The sequence below is a fragment of the Bos javanicus genome, chromosome 24, assembly GCF_032452875.1.
Source record: "Bos javanicus breed banteng chromosome 24, ARS-OSU_banteng_1.0, whole genome shotgun sequence".
NCBI lineage: Eukaryota > Metazoa > Chordata > Mammalia > Artiodactyla > Bovidae > Bos > Bos javanicus.
In genome coordinates, this window is record NC_083891.1 from 22366984 (window position 1) to 22383537 (window position 16554).

At 40.4% G+C, this 16554-nt stretch overlaps 1 protein-coding gene across 24 annotated transcripts in view; it reads right to left on the reverse strand.

Moving 5' to 3' along the window:
* The window catches only part of DTNA (dystrobrevin alpha), a 453431-nt gene that overhangs the window by 163666 nt on the left and 273211 nt on the right, over positions 1-16554 (reverse strand). For all 24 annotated transcript variants that reach the window (XM_061399629.1, XM_061399630.1, XM_061399615.1 and 21 more), the window contains one exon: positions 2544-2611. In XM_061399629.1, coding sequence (XP_061255613.1) covers positions 2544-2610 — 67 coding nt within the window. In that variant the 5' untranslated portion in view covers position 2611. The remainder of the gene's footprint in view (positions 1-2543; positions 2612-16554) is intronic.

Genomic DNA, 16554 nt, shown 5'->3' on the forward strand with positions numbered 1-16554 from the left:
AAAAAGTCTTACCTGCCTTCTTAACTCCTTTTTCTACATTTGTGACATTTGTGATTTCCAAAACCAAGAATCTCTTGGGCACTTTCCTTCCAGGTTTAAAAAATAACTACTTCTAAGTCATACTTAGCTGACCAGATTTAACAAGTTCCTCCATTTTTTTAAGCTCTCTATCTAGACATCACAGATTCTGGAAGAAGTTACTTTCCAAGTTTCAATGTCAATCTTCTCTGATAATAGTTTCCTTGTCTTTCTTTGGTGTCCTGCTGATAGAGTTGGGGTAACCCATACAGTTTTCAAATATTTAACACATTCTCAATGAGGTTACCTTTTTCTTTTGTCTGACAACCTATCAAAATCAATGTCTCAAAAAAAAAAAAAAATCAACGTCTCTCTTGGAAATCAGTCAATTGTTTTATCTGGCAGAATCCCACTTACTGTAGCTGTGTCCTATTTAGTGTTAACCTGAAAATGATGCTCACTAATGGATTGTTCAAGTCAGATGTGTTTACCTGCTTTTGAAGAGAGGGAGAAAGGCTTGCTTAACTATTTTGATCACTGATCAGGAGAACTCAAAATGATTTAATATACTGCATGACCTTCTGACAAGTTTCTATGAAAGGTTAAGTTACAATCTGGGAAATGAATGCACAATTTTCCTAAGTCTCTCTTGCTTGAAAAATTTAGAGCTTTTCTGTTCGTATGGATATAAAACTTATGTCAATCTTTCTTTGAGTTGGACAACTTGAATTCAAAAGACGTCTGTGACATATGTGTCTGTCTGTGCCAGGCACCACACCAGGTGCAGGAGGAGCTGGCATAATGTACCGAAATTCAGATAAATGTTTTCAAAATCATGACATAAGAACACTTTCATAATTCTTACAGTCTGTTGGCTGATACAGTCTTTAATATAACAATGATAAATTTAAAGATTTTTCCTAAGACTTTATTGCTTTTCTTTGTTAACTATTAATATTTTTTCTTTTTCTCATAAAACACTGGCCCATGATCTACATAGGGCTTCCCTAGTGGCTCAGACAGTAAAGAATCTGTCTGCAATGCAGGAGAGCTGGGTTTGATCCCTGGGTTGGGAAGATCCCCTGGAGAAGGGAATGGCAACCCACTCCAGTATTCTCACCTGCAGAATTCCATGGACAGAAAGAGCCTAGCAAACTACAGCCCATGGGGTTGCAAAGAGTCAGACATAACCGAGCGACCAACACTACTACATGTAGATCTACATGACTCTTGCGTCTTCAGTCTAAGAAGCTATGATACAAGAAGACACCTGTACTGGTCTGGATTTTGCTTAGATGGGCAAGTAGCACCTAGGTTCCTTCCTCTGTTAGATTCGTATCAATAGAGGTCACAGTTCCAGGTGACTGGTCAGGCCAGAAGTGCAGCTACACAGCCCAGGAAATTGGAAAGTCATGACTGAAACTGTCACAGGCACTTTAGACATGTTTCTAAAAGTGGAAAAAGCAAGGAGAGTGATTGAGATTCCCCGCATCAATTTTAATTTTCCTTCCTCTCTGTTAGTTCGTACACTGCCTTGGTGACTCCAGATTATTGGGAAATGATAAAGAAAAATGTGAATCTTATTATCTGGGGCTTTCCTTTATCAGTCCCGACCCTCATTCTTGCCAATCAGTTCCAATCTCCAGGAGAAACCTAATTTTGTCTCTTGCCTTCTTGGAGTAAAAGGCTTACGATTCAGTTCTGCTCTTCCTCATTCCTTATGCAGAGAATGAGAGATAAAAAGGCAATAAAAGAACTATACTTTTTTCTTTATAACATTTAATTTGAGATGTGTGTTCCTCCCTCCTTATGTCAAGTTCTCCTTCCTTGTGAATAAGAAAAATGGTCTAGAAGGAGATACCACCACCTAATTACTTACACAGCAACCTTGTATTTACATAAACTGACAACCTTTAGTGAGTTTTCCACTGGAGTCAGTGGTTTGGTTTTCCTTGTACAGCAGGTCACCTCCAAACTCTTTTTAACTTTTGTTTTCCTTGTCACTTTTTAGAAGCTAGTTTGTAGGACAGCTTCTCCCCTTGGCATGAAGTTCAAATGATAGCTTTAGCTTTGTCTGGTAATCATGCCTGACTTCTTTTTCCCATATAAGCATATGATATCATTTTGCAGGTAAGTCATTCACTGATTCATTTCAATAATTTTATCTAGTGCCTGTAATGTGCCAGCCCCTGTGATAGTGTGGGGAAATGAACACAGACTTTGAAGTGTAGTTGATTGTATTAATGCCAACACTAAATAGTGTTTATTAAGCATCTGTGTGTATATATATATTTAGGTTCACAAATCTTTTTTTTATATAAGATATACAGTCCTAATAACAAATTATGATGATTCATTGACTAATTTAATTCTTACCTAAGAGGAGGCAAAAAATGCCCAAACATACATTTTCTGTAAAGAATTTAGGATTTTAAGGAAAAGTACAAATGCCATAAGAATTAAGTTTTATTTCCATGAGTATTCAATAAACACTCTAGGGTGTTCCTTCAAAGTTTCATACTTACTCATCTCTGCAAAGAGCTGTCTTCTTTCTGCCATGGTATTTCCTCTTTTCCCACTATCTTCAATCATTCTATGAGACAAAATAATAACAATGTGTATTAGCCTCATGCTAATGAGGCAAGCAGCCATTTCTATACAAACACACATGCTGTAGTCATGCTTACAAACATAGACACAAACTATTGAAAACCGCGTATTTAAAAAGAATAGCTTTCCATTGACTTACTTAAATGGTTGTACAAATTGTCCATATACAGTGTTGAAGGAAGCATAAAATTTTAATTTTCTAACACACAAATAACTACAATAGAGGATCACCTTGCACTATAACTGAATATAACCCTCTGCCATCATTCTGTTAGATGATTCATTTCACATACAGTTTCTTAATCAACTTTCAGAATGCCTGCAAAGAATCTTAGAGCAGACGTTACAGATTCCATTCAAGAAAAGATGAGAGCGAGACTCTTGTAGACTTAGTAAAGTAAATGGCACAGACATTTCTGACTCCAAGACCAGTCAACTTTCCACTACATTCTGTTTCAACTTGACCCAGCTGTACCCAAAACCTCAATTTAGAAGCAGGTTATTTTCCAAATGTTCATTTCTAATGGGAGTGTTTGGAACCTGCACCAGTTTTTCCGTAGACAATAATTTCATTGTGTGCCAGTTAGGTTCACCTCTCTCTACTTAACCATACCATTATCTGTAATGGAATTATTTCAAAAAATGGTATTAAAACACCAACAGTTAAAATGAAGAATTAAAACAAAAGGATTAAAAAATTAAAATTTGACTGAAGAAAAGGAAAATTATGGGAAAGTTAATGGAAATGATGTTTAGCCCCACAGAGAGTTTTGGGCTAAATAGTAAGCATTTTATAGGTTGATGGAGTTGATTTTTTGCTATAGCTAATTAAACTTTTAAAAACTAAAGTTTCCTCTCTCATACACACAAATCTACATACACTGATACATGCGTATATGTTTGCATTCAGGCATGGTAAAAGAAGGCACAGTTGATCTTTCTGCATGTCTTTCAAGGTACCTTGTGCTTTCTCAAATGTGAATTTTTCTCAAGCTATCAGTATTATTTCTGTCTGGACTTCCCTCACTCTATACATAGATAAGTTTCAGTCACCGTACAGGTCTCAGTTTAGGTATATTTTCCTCTGAAATTCTCCCAAACTCTCTATGATGGGCTGGGTTTAGGGCCTTTCCTCTGAACCCGCATAGTCAGCTATGCCTCTCTCTCAACTCTGGGTATCCAACAGTAATGAAGTCACAGTTCCTGCCCTCAAGGGGCTGACATTCCAGTAGGGAGATAAGGAAGCATAAAAGCAATAAAAGCACAGTGAAGTAATCATAGCCATGGTAGTGGAAAAAAAATAGTGAATGCAAGAGAGGTTGACTACCTGGGGGTTAAATTTAAGGAACTACAATGCTCCCGTGGTAGCCAAGGGGGACTGGTTCCATTCCCTCCCCTGCTTCCCCTATACCCAAATCCTTGAATGCTCAAATTCCTTACATAAAATAGTGTTGCACATTTGGCCCTCTGGATCTGCCTTTGATGGGAGTTGGTTAAATCCTCAGTGTGGACCCTACAGATATGGAGGGTCCACTGTGAATGTGGCAGACAGCTCAAAAGATGAGGGGCTGTGTACGGAGTGACTCACTGGGGAGGAAAAGAACATTGGTGGTGAAACAAAATGGAATGTCAGACAAACTGGTCAAACAGCCTCTCCAGTTGCTTCTATGAGTTAAGGATTATCCATCTATTTCCAGGAAGGAAAAGGAGCACTTGGAATAGCCTTGGTTTACAGACTTCAGGGAACTTTCCTGGTGGCTCAGATGGTAAAGAATCTGCCTGCAATGGAGGAGACCCTGGGTCAGGAAGATCCCCTGGAGAAAGGAATGACAACCCACTCCAGTATTCTTGCCTGGAGAATCCTATGGATAGAGGAGCCTGGTGGCTACAGTCCATGCGGTCACAGTCAGACACAACTAAGCAACTAACACTTTCACTTTACAGAGTTATGAGTGCAGACCCGTTCACAATGGGTGATAATATAACCAAGGTCAGAAATAATAATTGGAAAGGCACAGAATTATTAATGAAGTTTCTTCAACTTGGTAATGATGCAGTGGTGTTGTGTTTAGTTGCTAAGTTGTGTCCAGCTGTTTTGCAACTCCATGGACTGTAGCCCACCAGGCTACTCTGTCTGTGGAATTTCCCAGACAAGAACTGGAGTGGCTTGCCATTTCCTTCTTTAAGGGATCTTCCCGGCCCAGGGATCAAACCCGTGTCTCCTGCATTGGCAGGTGGATTCTTTACCACTGAGCCACCTGGGAAGTCCAACGACACAGTGCTGAACACAGTCAAATATTTTCTTTTTATGATATTTTGAATGTGCAGGTATGGTTGAAATATAGAGGCCTGGAGAAAAACATGCCCTTCCTGATTCATGGAACCCATCTCCTTTTCTCCAGAGGAGGCAGGTAGATAATAATCTGACATTCACAAAATTGTCTGGGGATAGCTTTCATTTTTTATTTCAAGAGCTCAGAAGTGGAGTTGAGGTAGTAGATAGGGGATAAAACAGGATATGTTCCTGTATCTGTCTATATGTTGGATTGAGATGAAAAGAATCATTAAAAATAAATCACAAAGGATGGCAGGCTAGCAAACTCTGATTGAAAATGTCAGGGAAGTAAAGACTGGCCTGTGAACTTGCAGCAGTAGTGCCTGTACTCCTCACTTGGTACTGTCTGTGACACCTCTTTTTCTAGTTAACTTTGTGTGTGTCTCTGTAAGGTATTTAGGGGAAGTGGCTGAAATTTTAAATTATTCAGTGTCTAGCCAAATCCAATCAACAAAAACTATGTCCAGTTGGTATTTATTGAACACATGAATAAAATATATTTAAAAAAGAGGAAAGAGAGAGAAAGGAAGAATAAGTTTTCTTTCCTCAAAGTGGACTTTCAATTATATTTTCAAAAACTGACTCGTAGAAAAGTGAAATTCCAATTGTATTAGTTTCAGAGATTAATTATTTGAAATGAGTGAATCCACTTTATATTTTAAAAATAATCTCAGACCAGGCATTTAAAAAAATTTATACTTATATATTTATTCCAGTGGGATGAAACTCCTAGATCCAGAATTACTGTTTCAAAAGGAACGCATGTTTATAAAGTGGACAGGTCATGCCATGTTGCCACCCCAAACCAGACGAGGCACATTGACATGGGTGATGATGACCAGCCTCCTGTTTTCCACACTGATACAGGTATGGCATATTAACCAGGTTAGATTTTAATTCTTCTGAGAGTCAAGATTTGTTAATGAATTTGCAGTTTTATGATCAATGGGGTTAAGAACCTAACACGCTTTTTTTATTCGAGTTCTTCGAACACGACACATCTGTTGGCATGCACCACCTATTTCCCTGACTGCTTTGTGTCATAGCACTGTTATTAAATGACACATTTATTCATATGCATTGTTATTTTTCTGCCAGTTGTCTATTACATTTTTTGGCACCTTCTGCCATGCCAAAGTTGATTTAAATCTTTGTATGGGCTGGCTTACTGTCTTCATGTCTTCCAGGGCTCCATGTCCTACTCAGTAAAGTCTTTCTCCTTTCTGTGTTTACCTCTACTATATTTCATAATTAGAGCTGCTAAATACAAATGCCTCATATTTCTTTGTAAGGTCCAGTGGTGCTTTTTTTGGACAGTGGATAACTGATTGTTAAAACACTTCCCCAGTGATGAAAAACTAACCTTATTATATGTTGTGGTTTAGTCACTAAGTCGTATCTGACTCTTTGGAACCCCATGGACTGTAGCAGCCAGGGTCCTCTGTCTGTGGGATTCTCCCAGCAAGGATACTGGAGTGGGTTGCCATTTCCTTCTCCACAGACCATGCATTTTAAAGCAAAATCTTGTCTTATGAAGCAGAAGGTGAAATATACGCAAACTACACTGATGTCACCTTTTGGTCTATTCACCCCCATTTTGGTTAATTAACTCATAAAAGAATCATCGTTAGTTACACAATAGGTATTAATTCTCACTTCCAAGTAAAATGTGTACCTTATTAGGAAAAGAAAGAAAAAGCCAGTGGTATGAAATAATGGAAAACTTGGAAAATAATTACAAATATAAAAGGAAAAATAGCACATCTCTCATTCTACCCCCAGAGTTTCTTGGGAAGCAGTGTTGCTAGATAAAAGGGAGAATATTCATTTATTCCTCATTGATCAGAGTGAAAATAGTAAAAATGGGGGCACCCCAGTTTCCACCTTACACTGATTCCGTGGAAGGACTCATGGACAAAATGAGTTCCTGAATCAGGCTGCTTAGTTTCCAATTTAACTCTGATCAGTGGAACTTATAATACACAATGCCTGGCTATATTCTTCTCAGTTGAGAAAGAAAGAAGAGCAAAACTTTCAGTAGAGGAAGGAGGAAGCGCTTTACAGAGAACAATTTCACTTCTTAAACTGTCAAGAAGCTTGGCTTTTTGTGAATTTAAGTATAACAACAACTGCCTGAAGTCATATGAGGAGACGAAGGGGAAAATAACCTGTCTATGATAATACTAATATCACAAGGTGCATGGCTCACCAACAGGCCTGATTTGATGGGTTTCTGTTGCTCATTCATGTAGACGAGATGTTTACCTTGGAATTTACCAGAAGATCGCAGCAATGTCAAAAGAGCATAAAGAACTAACAATGACAAAGAAGGGATAAGGCCCATCAGATGTTTCTTTTACTAGCACTCAGTCCCACAGATTCTACAGGCTGTGCATTGTTTTCAGTCTTGAGACTCCATCCACTCATTTATTTAAGCAATATTTATAATTTAGCTGCAATTGATCAGACGCACTGCTAGCTTCTTGAGATCTGAAGATGAGAAAGACATGATCCTTGCCATTAAGAAGCTCACATTCTAGAAGGGGAAACAAAGTCTCTAACAAGTAATTATAAATGGGTGGAATACATACAATAATGAAGTATGTTCTGCTGGATATAGTGGTTTATATCTAGGAAGATTCTAAAGAGTTATCAAAGAAAGGGTGACTCTGGGGCAGAGCTTTAAGAGATAAATAGGAATTTTCCAGATAGAAAAGAGTGAAGGGAGGGCAATTATAGTTAGAAAGAATCACTAAAAAAAGAAGCGTGGAGCTTGAAAAATGGTATGTTGCATTTAGGAACTGGGAATAGTTCAGTATTGCTGAGTGCAAGTGAGAGGCAAGTAGGCATCCCATTTAGAAAGCCTTATTTGTCTAGTCTAGATAGTATATGGCTTTCTTCCGAAAAGCTGGGTGCCATCCATGGTTTAAGCAGGGAATTGATCTAAACAGATTTTGGCAAGATTGCTCCAGATTGTATGTTGAGTGAGGGAAAGACTGGGGAGCAGGAGGGTAAGGGGTAGAAACCCAAGAGTAAGGGCAGAGTCTAGTTAGCTGGATACTTCTGTGATTCAGGAGTGAGAATAATATGTCTTAGGCTAAAGGAGTGACTTGAGAGATATTTAGGCCACATTCAGTAGGATTTGGTGACTGGCAGGTCACATGGAGAATAGCAGAGGAGAGGACCTCGACTTTCGCTTTCCCAGGGAACTTCACGTTATTAGAAAACGTTCTGCTGATCTCCTGGCCATAATGGGTTTGTAGGAGGTGAGGTCTTCAAGTCACCCTTCTTCCAGCACAGTCATTAAAAAAGACTGAAAACTGGACAAGAAGGATTCCACCTCTTATCTCCTATGTAGGAGGCGAATGAAATAACAGAGTAGAACAGTGTGGGAACCAGAAAGAATTAAAGAATAAATCCAAATGTAAGGCGCAGAGTGTTGGAAGAAAAGTGCACTTCATTTTGGCTTAGTGAGAAGTTCACACTGAAATATCACATCCTTCATGACAGCTCTTTAATCCAACATCATCTGTAATAAACAGACATTTCTATTACGGATGATGTATAAGACATTTTAAATGTAGAAGCTTAAACTAATGGTGTCTTCCATTTGTATAACTTTCTGATGATTATAAAATGCTTTTCCCTATAACCTGGTAAGGAAGTTGACGAGATATTATTAATATTACTCTCAAATTCTAGGCCCTCCCAAATATAAAGTATTTTCTGACAGAACAGGAAATGGAACCATTAATTTTTTGCTTTTAATTTTGAAATTCTTCAGCTAGTATGGATTCTAATAGCCAGCAATTTTATTCTTGCTGCCACTGTTCAACACAAATGAAGATTTTCTGAAATTGGTAAACTGAAAAGCAGTTGGTGATCAACAGCGCAAAAAGAGACTAGGGAGAAAGGACGCACAGAACTCTCAAATGTCACTGAGAAATCCCTTTGGGTGCTACTTCTTGCTGGAATCCTCCCATTTTAAATCACTGTTGTCTTGGAAATGATCATTCAGATGAAAACAGTTCCCAGTGTCCAGATTTATGTAAACCCAGACACACACAAACACAGCAACTCACACCCCGATTCACACTCTCACATTTTAAATTCACTGAAGCTGACAGTGTTTTTAGAAATGTCTGGCTCTGCTTGGCTTCTGCTCCCATTTAGCAAACACTAGACATGAGGATTTAGCATTTAGTGTGATGAACCCCTTCCCAGGCTTTTACACTTCCCTCCTTTTGCTCCAGGTGGATGACAGGAACATGACGGGTCCAGCCATCACCAACTGCGGTGACGCCCAAAGTTAATAACTGCAATGCAGGCCCTTCCAAGCTCCTTTCCTCCCTCAACTGATTTCCTGTGTGCATGTGCATGCTCAGTCACTTCAGTTGTGTCTACCTCTTTGTGACCCCACGGACTGTACCTTGCCAGGCTCCTCTGTCCATAGAGTTATCCCAGGCAAGAACACTGGAGCCAGCTGCCAGTTCCTCCCCCAGGGGAATCTTCCCAACCCAGGGATTGAACCTGAGGCTCCTGCATTGGCAGGTGGATTCTTTATTGGTGGCATATAAATGCCTGTTTTCATTTCTATTAATGAAAAGCAGCCTCTGATAGCATTTTCTCAGATTTACATTCTAGTCCCGATCTCTGGCAATATGATAGAAAAGTATTCAGAGCTCTTTCCTGAGGCAAAGTATAATTGCATTTGCTTTTACCTCCTAGTCCTTTATCTAGACAAGCTCCTGAAAGTAGGAAAATGCTGTCACTGAAATAAATGGCTATAATGGGCTTCTGGCTCAGCCTTTTACTTTGAACATCATCTTGGAACTTGAGTTTTGTTTGGGGGAGTGAGGGACATGAGCTTACTATTTTAGGGCTAGGACCCGCTGGATTCGTTATCAGGGATTGGGTCTTTCCTCCAAAGTACCCACCATGGTGGTTCTCAGCGGTGGCTGAACATCACCCTGGCCTGGAGACTTCATAAAAAAATACAAATACTATCTGGATCTACTGAACCAGGGGTTGAAGTGGAACCCTTGCGCTTTAACAGTGCACCACAGGCATCGCTGATACGTAGCCAGACTGGTGCTAGAAATACTACGCTATTTGAGTTTGACTGTTGAACAATAACAACAGGTTGGAATTCTTTTTTTACAAATTTATTTTTGGCTGTGCTGAGTGTTCCATGCTGCGCTGAATGTTTGTTGCTGCACGTGATCTTTTCTCTAGTTGCGCCAAATGGGGGCTGCTCTCCAGTCGCGAGTGCACAGGCTTCTCATTTCGGTGGCTTCTCTTGTTGTCCGGCATGGGCTCTAGGAAAGCTGGCTCAGTGATTGCGGTGAACCAGGCTTAGTTGCCCTGAGACATGTGGGATCCTAGCTCCCGGACCAGGGGTGGGACCCATGTCCCCTGCACTGGCAGGCAGATTCTTAACCACTGGACCACCAGGGAAGTCCCTAGGTTGGAATTCTTATGTTGCCTTATAATATGTTTCTCTAGCTTGTAAGATCCACTTTATAATGTACTTTGAGCCAAGGGAGAAGATAATTAATTCTTCCGAGAATGTAAATATACATACACTGATGACGATGGTGATGGTGAAAGTCGCTCAGTCGGGTCGACTTTTTGTGACCCCATGGATTGTAGACCACCAGGCTCCTCTGTCCATGAAATTCTCCAGGCAAGAATATTGGAGTGGGTATCCGTTCCCTTCTCCAGGGGATCTTCCCAATCCAGGGATGGACCCAGGTCTCCTGCATTGCAGGCAGATTCTTTATTATCTGGGCCACCAGGGAAGCCCTGATATACTGATATGGGTACATGATAAGGTAAACTTTAAGAAACAAAAAAAAACGTCATTAAAAAGTGAGAAAACAATTTTTATCTGGAAAGGACTAGTATCAGCGGTACTTTCAAGTCAGGAAGGAAGGCTGTTCTGGGGTCAGAGTGTACAAGACGTTTAAGGTCATTGGGTTTTGCTTGACTCCATTTGGCTTGGTACGAGGCTAGGCCTTCTGCTCAAGAGCATAGGGTATGATTCTCACCTCTTCCTATTAGTCAGGATTTAAAGATTGCAGAGCAGGGCTGGAGGCAGTTTGGCATGGGGAAAAGGAGCCGTTTGGAAGGAAGATGATAAAAACTCGGACTCTGTTGTGTGAGGTTAAAAGGACTAGAAAGTCTCTGAAGGACTTGGAAGCCCTGCCTAAGAGCTTCATCAAAGGGACCTCAAGAGTCTTCGGGGGAGACAACCACAAGGACAGGGGGTCGCCTGTACTGCTGCCTTCAGCACCGCACTGGGACCTATGATGTTTTTAGAGAACCATGTTTTATCTCATATGATGTGCCGTTGGGACAAGGGTTGTATGTATGTGCATCTGTATTGCTCACAAGCAATAATGTTACTTGTATAGGAAGTCCCCATGAACCTCCAAGTTGTGAACTTTCAAAGATGTGAATGTACGTTCACATGTCCAATCACGTAACTTAGCTCACGTGTCTGGTGTACACTGTCACGTGTGTGCATCCTCTACAAGGGGAGCAGGAAATGGCAAGGAGATTTTATCTGAGGAGTCACTGTTAGCTTTTGAGGCACAGGATCTGAACACAGAACAGTACATGCAGGAGGCAGCAGCCGTTTAGAATGTAATGCAGTGCTACTGTGTCATCTATGATGAGAACAAAAGAGCTATGACCCAGACATCACTGGGTCATTCTTATCAAGAGGGTTAGATAGAACTGCATGCAGCAAAGAACCAGAACCTGTGCCATCAACATCAGGTGTGAGTGAAACTGCAGCTCGGCCTCCGTCTCCTGTTGCTGACGATCCTTCAGCTCTCCCATCTCCCACCCCCTCTCCCTCCTCCTCTAGTAACTCTTCTAGACTGTTCGCTCGATGCCAGCCCCTGTATGCTTGCTGTTGTACTGTACTACTGTGCTTTTCAAGTACTCTACTGTAAGATTAAAGGTGTTTTCTTTATTTTTTGTTCTTGTTTTTAATGTATTATTTGTGTGAAAAGCATTATAAACCTATTACATTACAGTACTATATAGCCGATTGTAGGCTAACTTTGTTGGATTTATAAACAAATTGAACTTATGAATGCACTCTCAGAACGGGACTCATTTATATGTAGGGGACTTACTGGATAGACCCACTTGGTTATGGGGGAACTATGGCTGACCTGAACATTGGAACCAGAGTCTTCCCTGCCATCCTGCTGGGACTATGAAGTCCTTAACTTCTGAGGGGGCAGGTGTTAGGAAATGGTCTGCCTTCTGATTATTTGGAACCGTCTCGATTCAGTGTAGGATGTCCCTGCTCATAAATGTAGGTCTATTTCCTTTCCCGACATATCTATTAAATGAAAACAAATAAATGAAGAATGAAAATTTCCCTCTCCCCATAATTATAAGACAATTTTCCCCTAATCTTGCAATAAGACAACTCCAAATTTTTGAGTTTGGCCCCACGTATTTCTGAGCCCCACTTATCTCATTATAGTGGGATTATACTATATATATGTAGTATATATGTATACTATATAGTATTATATATATAATAGTATACATACTGTGCGTTGTTGTTTAGTCATTAAGTCACGTTTGACTCTTTTGCAACCCCATGGACTATAGCCTGCCAGGCTCCTCTGTCCATGGGATTTCCCAGGCAAGAATACTGGAGTGGGGTTGCCATTTCCTTCTCCAGGGGATCTTCCTCACCCAGGGATCAAACCCACGTCCTGTTTGACAGGCAGATCTTTATCACTGAGTTACCTGGGAAGTCCCGTATATATTGTATATATTATTTTACTTGCATATGTAAAAATGTGTATATGTATACACACTTATGCAAGTAAAATAATTTGAAAAAAATTAAAAATGTAATTCAAACTTTTTTGAAGTGATTGCATTCAACTTAGCTTCTTAATTAAGAGGTATTAGCTGATTAAGCAGAGAAGGCAATGGCACCCCACTCCAGTACTCTTGCCTGGAAAATCCCATGGACGGAGGAGCCTGATAGGCTGCAGTCCTTGGGGTCGCTAAGAGTCAGACATGATTGAGTGACTTCATTTTCACTTTTCACTTTCATGCATTGGAGAAGGAAATGGCAACCCACTCCAGTGTTCTTGCCTGGAGACTATCCAGTCTATAATTTCTTTTAAAGTTTAGCCCCTTTCAATGATTTGATAAAAAGTATGGATCCTCACCCCACCAAAATGCTTATGTCTCTGGATACACAAATGAAGAAATTACAGCTCCTTGCTTGGGCTGGTTTTGGGGAAGAAAGCCAGGATTTGGTGAGAATCAAAGGTAGCTTTATTTTTTAGGGAGCACCAATCATTAGTGAAAGGGAGCAGTCAGTGGATACATCTGCAGAGCAGCTGTCCAGAGGAGAGGGCAAGAGGCTCCTGGTGGCCTCTGAATGCCAGGAAAATAGGAGAGATGTTGAGGTAGAGCCGGCATGATGCGGAGAAGACAGTGATGGGCTCCTCATGTGGTAGAAACCAGGGTGCCCAGATATACAAAGTCAGTATGCGAGTGTCAGGCAGAAACTTGCATCTGGAAAAGGCAAAGTTCTTTAGGACTTTACTGGCATGACTCCTGGTGCTTGAAAGGATTTTATTTTGGAAGAGCCTGAAAAGAGTACGAAGGCCTACCCTGGTGGCTCAGTGGTAAAGAATCTGTTTGCCAAGTAGGAGATGCTGGTTCCATCCCTGGGTCAGGAAGATCCTCTGGAGAAGGAAATGGCAACCTATGCCAGTATTCTTGCCTGAGAAATCCCGTGGACAGAGGAGCCTGGCGGACTGCAGTCCATGGGATCGTGAGTCAGATGCAACTTAGCATCTAAACAGCAGCAAAAAGAGTAGGAGAAAGAAACAGGTCCTCTCTTGTCCATGGCTAATGTGCGGAGAAAGCAAAACAAAACTGAGGCTACTACTGACCATGGGCTAATTGCTATCTGGATTTGTAGGGGTTAGATTTCCCTGAGGAGAATCAGGAAAAGGAGAGTGAGAATAAAAATGAAGGGCAGAGCACTGAGCATTCAGATATAAGCCAGGGAGGAACGCGTGCTTTAAATCTTCCATTTCTTATTTTTTAGAGTTGGGGAGTGCTGGGTTTGGAGAGGTGGAAAAGGGAGAGGCCGGGAGTTCATTGTTTTCTGCTAGAGGACAAGAAAATCAGACTTTTTCTGGGGGAAGATACAGTAACAATAATAAAAACCACAATACTATTTAAAACATAACTGTTTTACAAAAAAGTGAACAAGGTACCAAACACTAAGAAGGAATTTTCTCATTATGTTCTTATAAGAACATCATAACAATGGCATATTACTATTTCCATTTCACTTATGTGGAAACCGAGCTTCAGAGAGATTAAGTAATTGCCCAACTGATCAATTTAGGGCTTAAAACCAGACATGTCTAACTATAGAGTCCACTAGTCTTCTTAAGAAAAACCAAAACAGAATCGTATGAAAAAAGACTCACAGGAACAACAGTTTTTCCTGCAGGCAGTGGTGCTGGGATGTTGCCCATAGATACACACACTGACATGGACTAAAGCAGAAGTGAAGAAATACATGAGTGGATGCCAAGGGGAGCTGGGCAGGATCAAGTTAATGGGCTGTAACAATGCCACAATTTTGCTGAGAAAAGAGACCTGCACATCATAAAATGCCTATATCCTCTTCATCCCTCATCATTTTCTTCCACTTCGCCTCTTTCCATTTGATTCCCTCTTTCTCTGATCCAGACCGCCCTTCTTGCCCTTTCTTTTCCTTTCCTTAACTCTCCTCCTTTATTCACTTTCTTCATTTCTATGTGCATTAGGGACTATGACTCAAACCAACAAAGCAGATAGTTCTTAGCTCAAGAAACAAAGGCAGGAAGAGTGGGAAAAGAAAAAGTTACATAAAAAGTTCTAAGGATCTCATGTACAGCATGGTGACTGTAGCTAATAATACTGTGTTTTAAACATGAAATTTACTAAGAGAGTAGATGTTAAGTGCTCTCATCAAAATAAAAAAGTAACTATGTGAAGTGATGGATGTGTTAATTGACTTGATTGTGGGAATCATTTCACAGTGTATATGTCTATTGAATCATCACATTGTACACTTTACATATAAAATTATAATTTTAAATGTCAAATATATCTCAATAAATTTGGGGAAAAAAGAAAGAAAAGCATTAGTTGTTAGGCCTTAAAAATACAAATTTCCTTGGAGGATCAGAAAATTCACATTAATGGAATTAATTGAGTGGCTTTCTTCTTAATATCTGGCTGTGTACTACGATAACAGCAGTGAGGGGGTGGCATTTGGATTGACTGGGAAAAGGAAAGAACCATGGCTCGTGGATGCTTTCTGGAGAGGTCAGGTTTGGATGATACACCTCAGAGGTCTCATGAGAAAACCTCCTTTAGAGATCAGGAAGATGTGAGGGCCTGTGGTGGAAGAGGGCTAAGAGGTGGGCGGGAGGTTGTCGATCTGACCATCGCTGTATACGTACAGATTCAGAACCAATAACAAAACGTAAGAACAACACAGGGTTCCAAGTACAGTCCATGAAGGGTATGCACAGACCACAGGAAATGTTTACAAACTTTTTAAATTTTTTTGGCTGCACTTTTTAGCATGTGAGATCTAAGTTCCTGACCAGAGACTGAAGCCGTGCCCCCTGCATTGGAGTATAGAGTCCTGACCAGGGAAGTCCCTGTTTACTGAATTTTTAAAATATCCATTTTCTCCCTACTCATTCTTCTAGATATCTCTGAAAAACCTACTTGGACCAGAACAAGTATTTTTAAAGGGCAAATCTCAAGTATTCTAGATGGCAGGAAGAATTATTTTGTTTTCATTTAAAATAAGAACTTTAAGGGAACCCACATTCAAACAACTTTTCACTTTAGTTTAATGGGTCAGTAAAAAGTGGGGGAGAGGCTAACTCTGGGTTCATCATTAGTCAATTCATTACATTAATGTGCTATTTTTTCCTTTTCCCACTCAATTCTCTCGGTGGAGACTGTCTCAGGCGGATATAATACAGAACAACTCAGAAGACAGCAATGACATTGTAGGGACTTTGATGATTGTTATTCAATAAAAGCATAGCCAGGTATATGGGGTTAATGAAGGCACAGGCCAGCATTAAATAGGCCACGTGGAGAAGAAACAGGCAGAGTGTAGGAGCAGCCAAAAGTTACTGCTGCAAGATCCCCAGGAGCAAACAATGGCATTTTGAATACCAGGGTCCTTTCCCTGGGACGAGACTTGACTGGTACAACAGGATACAGAATGGAAAGAGAAGAAACAGAGGCAGCCCTTATTTTTTGCCTCTGGATCTGTTTCTCTGAATTATAAGGCTCTCTGTTATGTCCCTTCCATTGAAGAGAATTTTGTTTGAAAGTAAGGAACGTCTGGAAGAAATCTCTGTTTCTTGAGAGAGCCATGGCTCTAAGTTGGTGGTAGCCAAGAATCTGAGTGGGGAAGAATAGCCAGCCGGTGGAAAGGCGCCTTATTTTTTTGTCTGGAATCAGGCAGGCCCTCTGAATCATCTGGTTGAGGCAAAGGCATGAATGCC